Source organism: Xiphophorus couchianus, chromosome 24 (assembly GCF_001444195.1).
Source record: "Xiphophorus couchianus chromosome 24, X_couchianus-1.0, whole genome shotgun sequence".
Taxonomy (NCBI): Eukaryota; Metazoa; Chordata; class Actinopteri; order Cyprinodontiformes; family Poeciliidae; genus Xiphophorus; species Xiphophorus couchianus.
In genome coordinates this window covers 19,859,447-19,879,632 of record NC_040251.1, presented here as the reverse complement: position 1 = coordinate 19,879,632, position 20,186 = coordinate 19,859,447, and the positions used below count along the sequence as shown (strand labels likewise).

At 45.0% G+C, this 20,186-nt stretch overlaps 2 protein-coding genes across 2 annotated transcripts; both read right to left on the bottom strand.

Annotated features, from left to right (window-relative positions):
- Positions 1-250: 250 nt before the first annotated feature.
- On the bottom strand, positions 251-1,901 carry LOC114140631 (gastrula zinc finger protein XlCGF49.1-like). Its single transcript, XM_028010746.1, has 2 exons — positions 1,734-1,901; positions 251-873 (listed from the first exon to the last, which is right to left on the bottom strand). Exons 1-2 carry the CDS (start codon positions 1,875-1,877, stop codon positions 313-315), a joined length of 705 nt encoding a protein of 234 aa, XP_027866547.1. The 5' UTR covers positions 1,878-1,901; the 3' UTR covers positions 251-312.
- A 3,347-nt stretch (positions 1,902-5,248) lies between these two features.
- LOC114140584 (neural cell adhesion molecule 1-like) lies at positions 5,249-19,588 on the bottom strand. Its single transcript, XM_028010669.1, has 9 exons — positions 19,079-19,588; positions 18,929-18,973; positions 10,929-11,058; positions 10,656-10,801; positions 9,815-10,048; positions 9,468-9,743; positions 6,873-7,109; positions 5,625-5,768; positions 5,249-5,554 (listed from the first exon to the last, which is right to left on the bottom strand). The coding sequence occupies exons 1-9, from the start codon at positions 19,107-19,109 to the stop codon at positions 5,430-5,432; spliced, it is 1,368 nt and encodes a 455-aa protein (XP_027866470.1). The 5' UTR covers positions 19,110-19,588; the 3' UTR covers positions 5,249-5,429.
- Between the last annotated feature and the right edge of the window lie 598 nt (positions 19,589-20,186).

Sequence of the window (20,186 nt, the reverse complement as noted above, 5' to 3'; positions counted from 1 at the left end):
GTTCACCTGAAACACTTAGCTTTAGCTGCTCTGTTTGTAATAATTCTGTAAAAACACGAAGAATAAAACAGATCATGTTTTTATCTGTCCAGAGTTCTGATAAACAAGGAGAATTAGCTGCTCTGCTAGCTATGTCTGTTAGCTGCTAGGCTAACAGCCTGCACTGTGTTTTCAGTTGGGCTACAGTTAGCAGGAGCTACGTGTACCTGCAGGTTCTGATCTGGAAACAGAAGACTTGGAGAATAAAATCTGAGATTTTAAATCTTTATTTTGGTTCAGGATGTTGTCCTCTTTGGGTCAGAACAGAACATTTCATCTGCAGAACATGTCGCAGCAGTACGGTCTCTCCCTGGTGTGGCTCCTCTGGTGTTTCCTCAGGGAACCGGGCCGGGTGAACGTCTTCCCACACTCCTCACACCAGAAGGGTTTCTCCCCGCTGTGGGTGACCCGGTGGTTCCTCAGGTGGCTGCGGTCCCTGAACCTCTTCCCACAGGCCTCACATGCGTGCGGCTTTTCTCCGCTGTGCAGCAGCTGGTGGACCTTGAGGTTGCTGCGCTTGGAGAACCGTTTCCCGCAGTCCTGACAGCCGTAGGGCTGCAGGCGGCCGTGGACACGCTCCAGGTGCAGCTTCAGGGTTTCCTTCTGGGTGAAGGTGTTCCCACACTGTGGGCAGAGGAAGCTCTGCTCCGCGCTGTGGATGTTCTGGTGCCGCTTCAGGTGGGCCGCCTGGCCGAACGTCTTCCCACACTCACCACAGCTGTACGGCTTCTCTCCTCTGTGGATCTTCTGGTGTCTCCACAGGCCACAGGCTCTGCTGAAGACCTTCCCACAGTGGGGACAGCAGTGGCGTTTCCCCTCCTGGTTCTCAGGTTTCTGGAGGAGACAGAACAAAGAGCGTGATGGTTTCCAAAAATCAGAGCCTGGTTGGTATTATCAAGCTGAAGTTGGTGTCTGATTCTACCTCATTTTGTTTACTACTTTGAGCATATTTAATGTGCTCTACTTTTAAAAATGTGTAGCGATGGTGGGTCGCCTTCAACCCCCCTGACCTGAGCAGGAACCTTCCAGCTGCAGCCTGTGGATCACAGCAGGGAGCCATGATCTGAGAGGAGCGAACCTCAACAAGAACCATTCAGTCAGGCTGCCATGTTTTAATCAGGCATCAGCGCAGACAACCCTCATAAACCCTGACAGCAGCAGAAGCAGATACTGATGACTAAAATCACTACAACACCAGTTCTATTGATAACCTGATCAGCTACAAGGTCAACCTGACTACCAAGCGAATTAAAACACCAGTCAGAGTGTTAGCAGTGTTTTAATATACGACATCATGCAGATAAACTGATGTCCAGATCAACTAAAACACTAACCTGACCCTAAATCAGCTAGAGCATCAGTTTAACTGGTTACCATTTTAACTAAAACACCAGTAGAAATTATCAGTGGTTTGAAGCTCGTGATTTAATCAGGCATCAGAAGGACACCTACAAGCACCAGGTAACCTGAAGACCAGATTAACTTTAACACTAGTTCACCTGATAACCAGCTGATCTGGAACACCAGTGAGCGCGTTGCTCGCTGTGACTCTGATGTTTTCATCAGGCATCGGCGCAGACACCTACATTCTGTCTGTAGCAGCGTTTTAACCAGAGCCTCAGTTAATCTGATGACCAGTGCAGCTAATGAGCTCCGTGTCTGCCCACAGAGCTCCCAGTGTGATAAACTCTGACCTTTGGGTCGGTGGGACCAGAGGAGGAGACCCATCTGGTTCTGTTGGAGCGGTTCCGGTTCGGCGGGTCCATTCTGGGGTATGAAATAAAGCAGCTAATCCAGTCTGAGGTTTCCCAGCTGAGTTTAGAGGTGTGAATGCGCATGCGCACGGAGCGAAGGAAGCTGTTTATATTTTCACAATAAAAGCCTCTAGCTGGTTAACAGATTTTAGACTCCGTACAGAACTACAGAGAAAAGTTTAATCAGGAGAAAATAGCAAAATAATAAATATTGTTTACAATTAAGAAATAAGAAAAAAAAAACACTTAAATTTAGGAACACAACTATAAATATACAAAACAATTAATTTATTTAAACATAAAATGCGAGGGAGAGATTTTACAGATTTTCACTCCATAATAAAGCAGGAAGAGTTTAACAGATTTAATTACATTTAATTAATTTTTAATTTAATGTAATTTAATGACTGTTCTGGTTGAATCCATGCAGGACAGGATGGATGACTTCCTGTTTATTATACGGATATCAGATATTATTGCCCATAAGGTTATTATTCCTGTTATTGATATTAATTTATTTCTTGGTCTTTCTGAAAATAAATCACTTTAAAATTTTAATTTTCTGTAATTAAAATCCACCAAATAAATTTCATCAGACGGATGAAATTTATCTTTTAAAGGAAACGTGAATAAATGTCAGAGGAATCAGATCCAACTGTTGATGGAGAATGAGTGATGATATCAACCAGAACCCGACCAGAACCCAAACAGAACCCGAACAGAACCCGACAGAACCCAACCAGAACCCAAACAGAACCCGAACAGAACCCAACCAGAACCCGACCAGAACCCGAACAGAACCCGACCAGAATCCAAACAGAACCCCATAACCTGACCAGAACCCAAACAGAACCCCATAACCCGACAGAACCCAACCAGAACCCGACCAGAACCCGACAGAACCCCAAAACCCGACAGAACCCCAGAACCCAACCAGAACCCGACCAGCACCTGACCGGAACCCGACCAGAAACTTGAACTTGGTTCTGATCCGATCTTCTCTCTAACTGACCCCTGTGACCTCAGTGACCTCAGGGGTCAAAGGGTTCAGGTTCTGGACCCTGGATCCAGGTTCTGGATCAGAGCCTCAGGTTCTGGTTCCAGCGACTCGTCTCTCACCAGTCCTCCCAGTAGATGCCACTGGTTTGTTGTTCCTGGTTGGATTCTGGTCTCTTCCATCCAACCAGTGGCTCCAGTCCTCCCAGTTTCCTGTCAGGGTTTAATTTCTCACAGGTTGGTGGTCATAATGTTCTGCTGCTGTTCTGGTGGGTCCGGTTCTTCTCCGGTTCTCCAGTTTGATTAAACCTGATCGATCGATGATTTTCAGAAAGAATCTGATGATTTAAGACGCAGTACCTCGACTGGCCGCTGGGTGTCGCTGTGGTTCAATAATAAATGAGAAGAAGAAACAGTTTATCTGCGTTTTATGAAACATTTTGAACAACGTGGCAAGTTGTTTAAGAAGAAGGTTTACAGGCTGAAGGCAAACATAAAAATATAAGATGACAGTAAAAAAAAAAAGTCAGACATCAAACAGGGAAAAGAAAAACAACAAAAACAAACAGAAAAGGTCAGAGGTCAACTAGTTCTCATCAGATAGACTCAGTTCATTATCAGCTGATTTCCTGCTTGTTTCCCATCAGTTTTAAGGGTTTTGTCCATTTTTAAAAACTGAAGTCAGGTTTTCTATTTCAGCAGGTTGTTCAGAATCAGGTTCTTCTGTCCAAATATTACATCGTCTCTGTTGAAGGGATGAGGAACCAGATCCAGACCTGAACGTTTCCAAAACGTTCCAGTGAGAAAACGATGAAAAAGATGATCTGTTGTTGGAAAAGGTCCAGCTGTTGGTGTCAAAGTTGAATCTTTGAGGTAAAAATTCCCTGGATGGAAAAACTTTATTGAGGATTTTAAAATGAACTTGTTCAGCTTTAGGACTCAGATTTAAGGTCAGTGGTTCTCCACTTACTGACCTCTGAGTCAGGAAACAAATTTAAAATGGAGTTTTTATTTGGTTGGACAGGAAAGATAAAGTTAGTTAGATCCGTCTGTTGGAATTACAAATCCAAAAGTTGAAGTAACTGAAGGTTAGCTGGTTGAATGTTTATATTTGACCTCAGAGGGGTCAGAGGTCATTACTGTTAAACTGAGAGCGTGAGTGGTCCAGATTATACAATAAACAAAATTCATCATAAAACAATAAATCTCCATTATCATTAAGAAAATGTCTAATGGACCAGATTCCTTTTTCCATCCAAACACAGAGATTTATTTTACTGTCGATAAAATCTGTTGTTCCAGTTTGATGAGGACCAAAATTATTTGTTCACAAGTTTCCAACACAACAAAACCTGCTGGTGACAGGAAGTCTGTCGACACCAGAGTCACATCTAAGAACAAAATCTCTATATGACCTTTCAAGCACATGGTGGCGCTGTCCTGTTCTTCCATAAAAATATCTTTGTCTCAGTTTTCAGAGAGACGAAGATTTGACCAGCAGAAGGTTTCAGTCTGGGCTTGAAAAAGAGCAACAGAGGTTAAAATAAAAGTTTAAGGTTTTGATAAAAGTTTCTAATGAATTTTTCAGTAGCAGTTTGGTTTGTTAATAAGGGACTGATTGTGTTTTTAACTTGCCATATGAACTAGTTTTTCTCTTTCCTTCACAGATTGAATCTAATTTAGATTTGAGGTCAGAAGGTTATTATTGTCTTCAGTCAACATTTGTTTAACAAGTTTAACTCTTTAACTAACTTTACTTCTGCAGGTCATTGATTCTTTAAGGTTTTGCTAAACGATACAGAATAACCCTGTATCTTATATTTTAGGTGTAGGTTATTATTGAATCTTTTTCACTAGTTCTTTGATTTTCCTGCTCATATTTTTAAAAGATATGCATTAAATTTCCAGAACCCTTCATGTCTCAAACTGTCAGGAAGAGGAATAATTAATAAATGAAAGCTGCAGTGAGTTGGAGACATATTACAGTCTGATGTTAGTTTGAGAATATTATCTGTTCCCAGCCATAAATCTATTCTAGATCTGCTCAATGCGTCTGATTTAAACCAAGAAAACTGATTTATTTAAATGTTTGTCTCTCCATAAGTCAATAATTCCCAAATCGTTACAGAAATCAGATCAAATCGGGTTTGGAGGGTTTTTGTGAATTTGTTTGTCGTCAATAATCAGATTCTAATCCCACCAAATATTTATTCTGTTTAGTAGGAAAAACTAAAATGTTTAAGTTGTTTGATATTTAATTCAATAATTGAAGCTCTTTATGATTGGAAATGTTACAGTAAGCATACATATTACCTAGGATTATTAATGAGTCTGGAAACTGGATGTCAACCAGACTGGAGCCAGACTGGTTCTGATGGTTCACCTGGACCGGACCGGTTCTGTTTTTATCCCTTTAACTCCACAAAGTTAAAACGTTTTTTATAATTTAGTTATGAAACTGAACTTTAAGCATTAATTAATGAACATTAACATTTCTAGGAACATTTTGACCTCAGTTTCCTTCCTGAAACATGAAAGTTAAGAAACTAATTTAAAAAATAATTTTATTCTTTGTTCTTCATACAGATTATATAGAAACAAACGACACAGACAGGAAAACGTTCAGAGATTAAAACAGATTCAGAAATGATGCTGAGTGGTGACAGGAGCCATGGCGTCGTCATAGTCGTCTCCACCTGCTGCTGCTTCTTCTTCTGCGGCTCGTCTGGGTCCAGAGGTTCTGGTCCGGCCCGCTGGGCTCCAGCCTGCAGACAGGAGGTTTTACTGAGACTGGCTTTGTTCCTGCAGACAGGCAGCAGGGGGCGCTGTGGTCACCTGTGGCTCTGTGTCTGAGCTTGTAGATGAAGACGCAGGTGGGGATGAAATAAAAGATGGAAACCGGAGCGTAGAGGATTTTCCACAGGATGGAGCGAAGAGGAGAAGAAGAAGAATCTGGATCTGGATCTGGATCTGGAGGAGCTGAAAACATGAAACATCAGAAATAAACCTTCTGATCTCAGAGATGATGATGAAAATCTGTTTATTTTGATTATTAAAACTCTGTTATTATTGATAATAACTTCAATCATTACAGATTCATTTATCTAAAACTTTCTGTAGAAACATTTTTAACGTCTGAAGAGAAACTTCTGGTTCTGATCTCCATTCCTGAGATCAGAGGAGATTCTGCAGAATAAACCCGAGTCGCCCTGCTGCTGCTGGGATTAACTGGTTCCGGTCTGGGTCCAGTCCGGTCCCAGTCTGGTCCGGTCTGGGTCCAGTCTGGTTCCAGTCCAGTTCCGGTCAAGTTCCAGTCTGGTTACAGTCCAGTCGGATTCCATTCCGGTTCCGGTCCGGTTCCAGTCTAGTTACAGTCCGGTCCAGTTACAGTCCAGTCCGGTTACAGTCTGGTTCCATTCCAGTTCCAGTCCGGTCCGGTTCCAGTCCGGTTCCGGTCCAGTTTCAGTCTGGTTCCGGTTCCGGTCCGATTCCAGTCTGGTTCCATTCCAGTTCCAGTCCGGTCCGGTTCCAGTCTGGTCCCGGTCCGGTTCCAGTCCGGTCCGGTTCCGGTCCAGTTTCAGTCTGGTCCCGGTTCCGGTCCGGTTCCGGTCCGGTCCGGCTCTGACTCTCTGCTGTGTTAAACTCGGTGATTTTTCAGATAAATGAATTTACAGATTCATCGCCATCTGATGGAAACCAGACGGTGATGAATCTTCAGTCTCTGATTTTACATCCAGTTTATTAAATATGTTAAATTACTGACAGATTATAAAGTTGAGCATCGCAGCCTCCACTAGTGAAAATGTAGCTGTGATGCTAATTAGCGACACTCAGCATTTAGGGAATGAAACTGTTATATCTAATTTTGCTGATTATTTTATTATTATTCTATTTTTGATCATAAACTTAAATTAATTCACTCTTCTTGTTTCTGAACATCTGATTTCCATGATTCTGTTGTTTTAAACTAAATCTTGAAGAATCTGTTTGCTGAGCAGGTTTTCTGTTTTATTCACCAGCTGCACAGAGAAACACAGAAACTTTCAACTCATCAGCAGTTTCTCCTTCATGTTGACCTCTGACCTCTGACCGACAGCCAGCCGGGCGGAGAGACTCCGCCTCCCGTCCTGCAGCGGTAGGAACCTTCATCGTCCGTGGAAACGGATCGCAGGGTGAAGGACCAGGATCCCGACCCGATGAAGGAATCGTTTCTATAGAAATCAGCCGAGGCAGCAGACGGGCTCCTGGTCAGGCAGGTCAGATTAACGTTTCGTCCAGACGCCACAGGCAGAGCCGGGATCAGCAGAACCACCGGTCGGTCTGCAGACAGACAGAATCTGGGTTTGGTTCTGGTGGAGGGAAACATCATCCTGCAGGGTTTCTGCTTTACTAAAGAGTTACAGACATAAGATTTAAGATGAAATGTTTAGACACATTTTTACTGTACAGCAGTAAAACGACGAGGGAACAGAGAACCGAGGTTTAGGGAACAGAGAACCAAAGTTTAGGGAACAGAGAACCGAGGTTTAGGGAACAGAGAACCAAAGTTTAGGGAACAGAGAACCAAAGTTTAGGGAACAGAGAACCAAAGTTTAGGGAACAGAGAACCGAGGTTTAGGGAACAGAGAACCAAAGTTTAGGGAACAGAGAACCAAAGTTTAGGGAACAGAGAACCGAGGTTTAGGGAACAGAGAACCAAAGTTTAGGGAACAGAGAACCAAAGTTTAGGGAACAGAGAACCGAGGTTTAGGGAACAGAGAACCAAAGTTTAGGGAACAGAGAACCAAAGTTTAGGGAACAGAGAACCGAGGTTTAGGGAACAGAGAACCAAAGTTTAGGGAACAGAGAACCAAAGTTTAGGGAACAGAGAACCGAGGTTTAGGGAACAGAGAACCAAAGTTTAGGGAACAGAGAACCAAAGTTTAGGGAACAGAGAACCAAAGTTTAGGGAACAGAGAACCAAAGTTTAGGGAACAGAACACAACAGAAACCATCACAGCATCAGAAGCTCTTCCTCTGTGGCTCAGCCAATCAGCTCCAAGGTAAATAAATGAAGCTCCTAGATTGGCTGCTTTGTAAAGCTAGCCACTAGCATAAAGGAGCATTTATCTGAGAATAGAATAAACTAACCTCCATGTGAAGCCAAGCCCCACCCAGAGGAAATTAGAAAAAAATAAAGTGGGCGGAGCCAGGAGCCTGAGGGGCTCCACCCTGTAGCTCCTCCTTGTAGCTCCTCCCTGTAGCTCCTCCCTGTAGCTCCTCCCTGTAGCTCCACCTTGTAGCTCCACCCTGTAGCTCCTCCCTGTAGCTCCTCCCAGTAACTCCACCTTGTAGCTCCACCCTGTAGCTCCTCCTTGTAGCTCCTCCCTGTAGCTCCTCCCTGTAGCTCCTCCTTGTAGCTCCTCCCTGTAGCTCCTCCCTGTAGCTCCACCTTGTAGCTCCTCCCTGTAGCTCCTCCCAGTAACTCCACCTTGTAGCTCCACCCTGTAGCTCCTCCTTGTAGCTCCTCCCTGTAGCTCCTCCCTGTAGCTCCACCTTGTAGCTCCTCCCTGTAGCTCCTCCCAGTAACTCCACCTTGTAGCTCCTCCCTGTAGCTCCTCCCTGTAGCTCCTCCTTGTAGCTCCTCCCTGTAGCTCCTCCCTGTAGCTCCTCCCTGTAGCTCCTCCCTGTAGCTCCTCCCAGTAACTCCACCTTGTAGCTCCACCCTGTAGCTCCTCCCTGTAGCTCCACCCTGTAGCTCCTCCTTGTAGCTCCTCCCAGTAATTCCACCTTGTAGCTCCACCCTGTAGCTCCTCCCTGTAGCTCCACCCTGTAGCTCCTCCCTGTAGCTCCTCCCAGTAATTCCACCTTGTAGCTCCACCCTGTAGCTCCTCCCTGTAGCTCCTCCCAGTAGCTCCTCCTTGTAGCTCCTCCCTGTAGCTCCTCCCTGTAGCTCCTCCCAGTAACTCCACCTTGTAGCTCCACCCTGTAGCTCCTCCCAGTAGCTCCACCCTGTAGCTCCACCCTGTAGCTCCTCCCAGTAGCTCCACCTTGTAGCTCCACCCTGTAGCTCCTCCCCGTAGCTCCACCTTGTAGCTCCACCCTGTAGCTCCTCCTTGCAGCTCCACCCTGTGGCTCCACCCTCAGCTGTCCATTAACGATCACTATTCCACCTCCTGACTCGTGGCTGAGTGAAAATGACCTGAACTGGTTCCAGTGACATAAAGCTGAACTTTTGGGAACAGAAATAATCGGCTGCAGTAACTGCTGTTCATCCTCAGGGGGCAGCACTGAGACGGTCTGCAGTCAAATATTTCACTACTAAACAAATTTTAGTTTAGTAAAATTTGTTTACTAAACTACTGTATAATCCTAAACAACATTTAGACAGTTTATCTTTATAAAAACTTGTTAGTTAGATTTTAAATGAACTTTAAACCAGGAACTGAATGTTTCAGACTAAAGCAGCCGTTTCTCTGTCGCCTCAGGATGGTGAAAATTAAAATCTTTCTGAGAACATCAGCAGAGTTTCTTCCACTCATTTGCTGCATTAAACTCTGAAATCTTACAGGAAGTGGACCTGTGTTTGGATTGGTTCCTTTGTGGCCAATCAGAGCAGACTGAGCGTTGTGGGAGGAGCCTTAAAGCGACAGCGCGGTTTGTGCTAACGGTGTAGCTAGTTCCAGCTGTGGTACCTACCATACACGGTAATCTGAACCGTGTTGCTCCGCTGCATGGTGGGAGACTCACACCAGTAGAGGGCGCTGTCAGACTTCTTGGCCGTCTGCAGCTTGCAGACAGAGGAAGACAGGACGCCCCAGTCCCCCCCACAGCTGGACGTCTTCCTGGTGTTCTCAGAGAAGCGTCTGATGGTCCATCCTGGAGCCGAGCTGCTGCAGCTCAGACTGAAGGACTGATACTCCAGAACCTGAGACGAGTCCGGACTCACGCTCAGAGACGCCGGCTTGGACACATCTGGGGACAAACATGGACACTCAGTGGAAACAGTTCTACTGTAGATGTAAAACACATAGATGGTGATGGACCTTTGATGAGCAGCCAGCTGGTCTCAGATGAAACGCCGTTGACTCTACAGGTGTAACCTCCTTCATGGGCCCTGGAGACGTTACGGAGGATCAGGCCACCTTCAGACGCCATCTTGGATCCGTCTTTGAAGAACTCGGTGTTTGAACCTGGAGCGCTCTTATGTTGACAGGTCAGAGTGATGTCATCTCCCTCCGTCACAGGAAGGACCGGACCGATCAGGACCACCTGTCCAACTCCACAGAGACACAGAGGGACGATCAGCTGATTCCTGTCCAACCAGCGTCTCCTAAACGTCCTGAAGACGTTTTGATCTTCAGTCCGATCGTTTGGGCCGGACCTCCAGCAGACGGGATTCTTTCCATTTGGTGCCGTTTGCTTTTACTTTGAAGTTTCATTCCTCCTATTGGACAGAAATGATGTGGGCCGGACAGAGACACAGGAAGTAAACAAACATGGCCGCCCTGCTTGCTGCATTGTCTGTTGTTCTCATTTGATCTGTTATTAAAACTGTAATATGATTTGAATGCTAAAGCAGCTCATTGTGATGTTTCTAATCTTGGTCAGTAAATCTGCTTCAAGCTAAACGACAGAACCTTCTGAGTTCTGCTTCAGGCTGATGGACTCGTCGTTCTCTGAGACCGTCTGACCCTGAAACACCAGAATGTGGGGAAGTGAAGCGTCAGATAAACGTGACCACCAGGAGAGCCGACCGTCACAGCTCCAACCTGTGGATCATTCAGCTGGAGGTTTCTAGGCTGATGGTTTGGTCCCAGTAAGCTGGATGGTCTGACTGGTCTGCCTGTGGTTCCCTGAACATCAACATGCGTCTCTGACTCTTACTGGTGACGGTGATGTTGACGGTGTGGCTGCTGTCTCGGTGTCTGGACTCACACCAGTACACGCCGCTGTCCGTCTTCTTCAGGGTGCTGATGGTGCAGGTGGAGGAGGTTTGACTTCCCCACACAGAACATGGAGACACCTGCAACCTGGACACACAGCGGACATTTCCCTCACACCTGGAGCCACGCTGAGGCTTCAGCTTCCAGACGAAGGTCCATTCATCATGAAGGACGTTCCTTTAACTGGGACTGAGGAGGATGAAGGTGAACTCACCCCGATGCGGTTTGTCTCCACACCGTCCATCCGTCCGGTCCAAACTGCTCACAGCTGAGGGAGACAGAACCGTACTCATAGAACTGAGACTGGTTGGGGGAGACGACCAGGGAGGAGGGACGGGGCGCGTCTGTTTCAGAAGGACGCAACGTTAGCAATATTAACAATGTTAGCAACGTTAGCAACAATACCAGTGTAAGCAAAGTTAGCAACATTAGCAGTGTTAACAAAGTAAGCAGTGTTAGCAATGTTAGCAATGTTAGCAATGTTAACAATATTAGCATCATTACCAATATTAGCAAAGTTAGCAATGTTAGCAACATTAGCAGTGTTAGCAAAGTAAGCAGTGTTAGCAATGTTAGCAATGTTAACAATATTAGCATCATTACCAATATTAGCAAAGTTAGCAATGTTAGCAACATTAGCAGTGTTAGCAAAGTAAGCAGTGTTAGCAATGTTAGCAACCTTACCAACATTAGCAATGCTAACAATGTTAGTAACATTAGCAACATTAACAACATTAGTAACATTAGCAGCACTAGGAACATTAGATTAGATTAGATTAGATTAGATAGATAGCATTTATTGTCATTGAACAGAATTCAACGAAATTTCCATTGCAGCTCCCGTGCAAAAGGTCAAATATATACAGTAAAAATAAGCAATAATAATAATAATAACAATATATACAACTAAATTAACTAAAGGCACTCAACCACACCAAAGAAGTAGCAGCAGGTCCAATTATGGCAAAGTACAGATAATGTGACAGTGCAAAGTGCAGAACAATATGGCTGTGTGGGGGTGGGGGATATGTATGTGTGACTGCGAGGTTATGATATGTGTGGGAGGGGGGGGCAGCAGGGAGTAATGGCTCTGACGGCTGTGGGGAAGAAACTGTTTCTCAGTCTATTTGTTGTAGTCCGTATATTCCTGTACCGCTTGCCTGATGGCAGCGGCACAAACAGTCTGTGGCCCGGGTGGCTGGAATCCATGGCTATGGATCCAGCTCTCTTCTTGACCCGGCTTGTGTAAATGGAGTCCAGGTCTGGGAGGGGGCATCCCACAATGCCTTGTGCTGTTCTCACCACCCGTGTCAGTTGTTTCCTCTCCAGTGCTGTGCAGCTACCATACCACACAGTCATGTTGAGGCAGAGGATGCTCTCGATCATCGCCCTGTAAAAGTTCACGAGCAGCCGTGAGGAAAGTCCAGCCCGTCTCAGTTTCCTGAGGAAGAAGAGCCTTTGTTGTGCTTTCTTCACCAGGTGGGAGGTGTTTGTGTTCCAGGAGAGGTCAGAAGTGATGTGGAGGCCCAGGAACTTGATGTTGTCCACACGTTCCACCACTTCTCCATCTATGAGAAGGGGAGTGTGATCCGTCCTCCTGGACCTTCTGTAGTCCACAATGACCTCCTTGGTCTTCCCTGTGTTTAGCACCAAGTTGTTGGCTGAACACCACTGAGTGAGCTGCAGAATCTCCTCTCTGTAGTGGGTCTCGTTGTTGTCTGAAATGAGACCCACTACTGTTGTGTCGTCCGCGTACTTCACGACTGTGTTGGTGGGGTGGATGGCCACGCAGTCGTGTGTAAACAGGGTGAAGAGAGCTGGGCTGAGCACACAGCCCTGCGGCGTGCCTGTGTTGAGGACCAGTGGGGACGATGTTGAGCCACTTATTCTCACCACCTGAGGCCTGTTGGTGAGGAAGTCTCTGATCCAGTGGCACAGTGAAGCGGGCAGCCCCACCTCGAGTAGCTTCAGCACCAGCTTGTCTGGGATGACGGTATTAAATGCTGAGCTGAAGTCTACAAATAGCATCCTGACGTAGGTGTTGGGATGCTGCAGATGGGTCAGGGCTGTGTGCAGAGTGATGGAGACAGCATCCTCTGTTGACCGGTTCGCTCTGTAGGCGAACTGAAGGCTGTCCAGGTTTGCGGGAATAAAGTCTCTGATGTACCTCAGAAGAATCCTCTCAAAGCACTTCATGATCACCGGGGTCAGAGCGACGGGCCGGTAATCGTTCAGGCTGGTGATGGACATCTTCTTCGGTACAGGGATGATGGTGGAAGACTTGAGACACTCAGGAACCGTGGCGAGCTGCAGGGACAGATTGAAAATGTCCAGAAACACTCCTGCCAGCTGGTCGGCGCAGGTTTTCAGCAGTGTTAAGAACATTAGCAGTGTTAGTAACATTAGCAACATTAGGAACATTAGCAGTGTTAGTAACATTAGCATTGTTAGGAACATTAGCAGCGTTAGTAACATTAGCAGCTTTAGTAACATTAGCATTGTTAGTAACATTAGCAGTGTTAGTAACATTAGCAGTGTTAGGAACATTAGCAGCGTTAGTAACATTAGCAACATTAGGAACATTAGCAGTGTTAGTAACATTAGCAGTGTTAGTAACATTAGCAGCATTAGTAACATTAGCAGCGTTATGAACATTAGCAGTGTTAGGAACATTAGCAGCGTTAGTAACATTAGCAGCTTTAGTAACATTAGCATTGTTAGTAACATTAGCAGCGTTAGTAACATTAGCAGCTTTAGTAACATTAGCAGTGTTAGGAACATTAGCAGCGTTAGTAACATTACCAGCGTTAGGAACATTAGCAGTATTAGTAACATTAGCAGTGTTAGTAACATTAGCAGTGTTAGTAACATTAGCAGCATTAGTAACATTAGCAGCGTTATGAACATTAGCAGTGTTAGGAACATTAGCAGCGTTAGTAACATTAGCAGCTTTAGTAACATTAGCATTGTTAGGAACATTAGCAGCGTTAGTAACATTAGCAGTGTTAGGAACATTAGCAGCGTTAGTAACATTACCAGCGTTAGGAACATTAGCAGTATTAGTAACATTAGCAGTGTTAGTAACATTAGCAGCGTTAGGAACATTAGCAGTGTTAGGAACATTAGCAGCATTAGGAACATTAGCAGCATTAGTAACATTAGCAGCGTTAGGAACATTAGCAGTATTAGTAACATTAGCAGTATTAGTAACATTAGCAGTATTAGTAACATTAGCAGCGTTAGTAACATTAGCAGCGTTAGGAACATTAGCATTGTTAGGAACATTAGCAGTATTAGTAACATTAGCAGCGTTAGGAACATTAGCAGCGTTAGGAACATTAGCAGCGTTAGGAACATTAGCAGTATTAGTAACATTAGCAGCGTTAGGAACATTAGCAGCGTTAGGAACATTAGCAGTGTTAGGAACATTAGCAGTGTTAGTAACATTAGCAGTATTAGTAACATTAGCAGTATTAGTAACATTAGCAGCGTTAGTAACATTAGCAGCGTTAGGAACATTAGCAGTATTAGTAACATTAGCAGTGTTAGTAACATTAGCAGCGTTAGGAACATTAGCAGTGTTAGGAACATTAGCAGCATTAGGAACATTAGCAGCATTAGTAACATTAGCAGCGTTAGGAACATTAGCAGTATTAGTAACATTAGCAGTGTTAGTAACATTAGCAGCGTTAGCCACAGGTGGGCACTTGAGTCATTAAAATTCAGACTTTAGGTTTGACTTGAAAAAATGTTCAAAGACTCGGACTTGGCTTTTACGCCAATAACTTGGGACTTGAATTGGACTTGAAGCTGTTTATGTCATGAAATGCGGTAGGTCAGTGTTGAGGCAGATGCAGTGGATCCAGGATATGGAGGGAAAATGATGATTTAATGATGAAACTACAAGAATCCAGTCGGCACATAGTGAGCAAAGGCTAGGAGCTAATCTCTGATAGCAACTGGTGTAGCAAAGACAGGAACAGACAACAAGATGGGAAAAACATGAGACTAAAAACGCTCGAAGCAGATATGATCCCGCCAGCAATTTATTTTGATTCATCAATTATCAAATATCTATCTATAAACAGAGCAACATGTAAAACCTGTAAGAAGAGAAACTCGGCTGGAGATTCAACTTCCAACTGTTTGACATTTGAAGTTGCATAAAGAGGTAAGCGCTACTTTTCTTTTGCTGTCACATAGCTTTAGCTAACTTCCTGTTATTAGCAGGTGAACTCCGGGCCACTTTGGTGAGCATGAAACTTAGCTTTCACCTGTGTGCTGTGTTTAGTCATGCTGGATAAATCCGGGGCTTCAAAGCCAGATATGTGCAGCCTGTTAGCTATGGATTAAATGTAGCCTGTTAGCTATGGATTAAATGTAGCCTGTTAGCTATGGATTAAATGTAGCCTGTTAGCTATGGATTAAATGTAGCCTGTTAGCTATGGATTAAATGTAGCCTGTTAGCGCTGGATTAAATGTAGCCTGTTAGCGCTGGATTAAATGTAGCCTGTTAGCGCTGGATTAAATGTAGCCTGTTAGCACTGGATTAAATGTAGCCTATTAGCTCTGGATTAAATGTAGCGTGTTAGCGCTGGATTAAATGTAGCCTGTTAGCTCTGGATTAAATGTAGCCTGTTAGCTCTGGATTAAATGTAGCCTGTTAGCGCTGGATTAAATGTAGCCTGTTAGCTATGGATTAAATGTAGCCTGTTAGCGCTGGATTAAATGTAGCCTGTTAGCTCTGGATTAAATGTAGCCTGTTAGCGCTGGATTAAATGTAGCCTGTTAGCTCTGGATTAAATGTAGCCTGTTAGCTCTGGATTAAATGTAGCCTGTTAGCGCTGGATTAAATGTAGCCTGTTAGCGCTGGATTAAATGTAGCCTGTTAGCTATGGATTAAATGTAGCCTGTTAGTTATGGATTAAATGTAGCCTGTTAGCTCTGGATTAAATGTAGCCTGTTAGCGCTGGATTAAATGTAGCCTGTTATCTCTGGATTAAATGTAGCCTGTTAGCTCTAGATTAGGGTTTTTACAGTGTACAGTTTGACATTACCAGCAGCTACATTTAAATGAACTGTGATATAAAGGTGACATTTTAAACTTGAGATTTTTATATTTTGTGTTCAGCTGCATGTTTTATCAAGATTAGAGATAAATACACATTTAAAAAAGACACATGGTCTATTATTTACATTTAAAATATAAATGTAACATTGTTAAAAAAAATTATTCAAAAAGACTTGAAAGTAAAAATTTCAGACTTGACTTTGACCTGTCCTGACTTGAGACTTGCAAAACACTGACTTGGTCCCACCTCTGGCAACATTAGCAATGTTAGCAACATTAGCCACATTAGCTATGTTAGCAATGTTAGTAACATTAGCAACATTAGCCACAGTTGACATCAGAAGTGAACCTCGGAGGTTCAGCATCAGATCTGCAGCTGATCGTTTAAAAAGCTAGAAATGAAATATTTAACCTTCCAGGTTTGTTATCTCAACAGAGGATCGTAAGTTTCTCCTCAGATACATCATATTATCACACATTGAATGTTTCTTCACAACATGGACGTTTGCTAGTTCATCTGCAGTAAAACTAAACAGTTTTATCACATCATATTTTAGAGAAATATAGCGTCTTAAGTTTTGAGAGTATTTAACAATATCTTAATAAATATTTAATGGTAACCAGCCATGGAGGATTTTATTACAAAGCTACAAGGTTTACTGACAGTCGTCGTTATGATTCAGCAGCTGGAGGAAACGAAACCTGAACCTGATGTGAACAGAAATAAACAAGAATCTAAAGGTAGAAATCAAAAACACAAAGAGAACAAAATGAACCAACACATGAATAAAACTGAAAAATGGCCAAATATAATAATATTTTATCTATAAAGCTTTTTAAAACAACAACAAAAAGCTGTACGGAAAAAAATCGGTCAAGTTTAGAGGTAAAAATCGGTTTGGCCTAAAATCGAGTTTAGTGACGGTCGGTTTCCTGAGAGGCTGATTGAAACGATCAGGAGGAGCTGAGAGCAAAGCGCTGGAACCAACCGAGGCAGAACAGAACCACCAGCAGAGCCTGACGGGTCCAAATGTTCAGCTGGACTTTAAAAAGCTCAGAGTCACTGAATCACAAGATCAAACTGATCGATCAGCTGCTGATCGATCAGTTTGATCAGGAGATCCAACAAGAAGCTCATCAACATGACGACTCAATAAACTGTAAAAATATGAATAAATAAAAGAACTGAAGCTAAACATGCTAATGTTTAAATCATGACGGTTCCAGAATCAGAGCCATGAGCTCACCAATAATCTGGGATTAAACTGATTGATGAGGATTAATCTGGGATTGAAGCTTCAGTCGACACCTGACAGAAACACGAACCAGAAACACGAACCAGAAACACGAACCAGATGTACAGACCAGCCAGAAGCAGCGGAGCAGAAAGTGGCTCTGCACTGAACGCAAGGCGCCATGATGGAGGGGGTGCCATGATGGAGGGGGCGCCATGATGAAGGGGCGCCACGATAGAGGGGGCGCCACGATAGAGGCGGCGCCATGATGGAGGGGTGCCACGATAGAGGGGCGCCATGATGCAGGGGGCGCCATGATGGAGGGGGCACCATGATGGAGGGGAGCCACCATACAGGGGCGCCACTATAGAGGGGGCGCCACGATAGAGGGGCGCCATGATGGAGGGGGCGCCACGATAGAGGGGCGCCATGATGGAGGGGTGCCACGATAGAGGGCGCCATGATGGAGAGGGTGCCATGATGGAGGGGGCGCCATGATGGAGGGGGTGCCATGATAGAGGGGGCGCCATGATGAAGGGGCGCCATGATGAAGGGGCGCCACGATAGAGGGGGCGTCACGATAGAGGGGGCGCCACGATAGAGGCGGCGCCATGATGGAGGTGTGCCACGATAGAGGGGCGCCACGATAGAGGGGGCGCCACGATAGAGGGGCGCCATGATGGAGGGGGCGCCACGATAGAGGGGCACCATGATGGAGGGGTGCCACGATAAAGGGGCACCATGATGGAGGGGTGCCACGATAGAGGGGCGCCATTATGGAGGGGGCGCCATGATGGAGGGGAGCCACGATGGAGGGGCGCCATGATGGTGGGGGCGCCACGATAGAGGGGCGCCATGATGGAGGGGTGCCACGATAGAGGGGCGCCATGATGGAGGGGGTGCCACGATAGAGTGGGCGCCATGATGAAGGGGCGCCACGATAGAGGGGCGCCACGATAGAGGGGGCGCCACGATAGAGGCGGCGCCATGATGGAGGGGTGCCACGATAGAGGGGCGCCATGATGGAGGGGGCGCCATGATAGAGGGGCGCCATAATGGAGGGGGCGCCATGATGGAGGGAAAGCCAAAGCCACACACAGTAAAGGGTAAAGGTCGTACGCTGGGTGGCCCTTTTGACACTGGATCTCCATCTTTACCCCCATCAGAGGACGGGGGGTAAAGACGGAGGGGCAGAAAACAGAAAACATCAGATCAAAAGTATAAAAGTATTTTAAGGATGAAAAATGTTTTCAAAGAGAAGAAACTTTAAATATTCATCTGAAATGTTCAGTCACTGTTTCTGTAAAAATACAGGAAGTAGTTTCTGGTTATTTCCTGTGAAGCTTTTAATCTTTTAGAAAAGATCCAACATTAAAACATTAATGTTCTCCCGCTGAGTCCAGGTTCTGATCCAAAACCCAGAATGCATCTCTGGTTGGTTCTGGTCCAGCTGGACTGGATCCTCAGAGTCCAGAACCATCCTGGACTAATAGTTGTTTATGTTAAGATACAGGTTCTGATCAGCCAGATTATAAACCGCTGGGTGTCATTTCTGTGCTCCATCAGTTAGTTAGTTAGTTAGTTAGTTAGTTAGTTAGTTAGTTTGTTTGTTTGTTTGTTTGTTTGTTTTCATTTTTTTGTCTGAGTTCAGTTTTTGTTTCTTTGATCTCTTTTAGTTTTCAGTTTATTTTTTAGTCATTTATAATCTTTGTGTTAAAATAAAAAACGAAACTATTTTTCTGTCCTGTGACTGTTTTTAACTCGGTCCATCACAACCCATTAGAAGGTTCTGAACCTGTCGGAACCGGGTCCAGACAGGATGTATTGTGTTGGTTCTGCTCATTCTAACTCTCTGATGACTCAGCAGTAAACAAGTTGTGTTTGTGAGGCCGGTTCTGTTGGACTCACCGTGGCAGGAAACCGTCTGGCAGCAGCTGAAGCTCAGAGATAAACCTGTGGAAACACCAGGAGCCGGAACACGTTACTCTGAAACCTTCCTGAAACGTTTAGAAGTTTCTCTGAAACGGCTCAGAAAAGCTCCGGTTGTTTTGAACTCACAGAGCAGCAGCGGCGGCGCGGCGGCGTTCATCTCGTCTGCAGCTGAAGCCGTTCTGTCCGTCCGTCTCAGAGCGAAGTTAAGAACATCCTGTTGAGCCAAACCGCAGCAGGAGGATGTGAGAACGAGACACGACAGAATCAGCCTGTTGGCACCAAACTGCTGCTTTTACACAGCAGCTTCATCTGATGAACGATAAAAGTGATCAGAACTCAGATCTGCAGCCTGGAAACAAACCAACGTTTCTATGAGGAAACTCTGAACCACAGATAATGTAACTGATCAAACCTGGAGTCCCTCAGGGCTGAGAGCTCAACTCACTGATGTTCATGTTGAAAACTCCTCAGGAGGAAAACCTGATGACCAGAGAAACGTTGGAGTCTCCATGGAAACGAAGAGGAAATAAAACTGAGCCTGAGAAACGATCAGCCAGGATGAAGGCAGAGAGTTTATGAATTTAAATATGTTTATAAGGCCTGAAGGGCCCAGAGGAATGCTGGGAGTTGATTTATTAATAATAATAATAATCATTTTAACTCGTCCCATTGCAGCTGCTGGAGCCTCCAGCTGTCAACAGGTGAGAGGTGGAGTCACCTCCAGGTGACCTGCCATTTTTCAAGGTTCTGGTCTGGTTCTGGTTCTGTGGTTCTGGTGGCTCAGCGCTGCCTCTCTGTGTGACGTTGGTTGATTTCTGCTGACTCTGTTTTTGTGGCTTCGTGATGTGAAGCTTTTCCACAAAGTGAGTTTCACTCTGATGGTTTGAGAATGAAGAACCTGAACTCTGGTTCTGGTTCTGGTTCTGGTTCTCAGCTGCATGTTGAGACCAGGAGCTTCAGCTCTGAGGTGAAACTGAACTGTAGTTTAAATTTGTTTCAGGTTCTGGTCTCGTTGGTTCTGGACCTTCTGGCCGGTTCTGGTTCAGATGGAGGTGAAGCAGCTTCTCTCCCTGCAGAGCCCAGTTCAGGTCCAGACTGGGTTCAGCTGCAGAACCAGAACCAGGTCAGGGTCAGCGGTTCTGAGCGGTTCTGTGGTTTCTGAAAGCGTCGCTGTGGAAAATCTGAGTTAAAAGCAAAAACAGGAAACTGAGACGAGAGGCTGAAGGTCCGACGG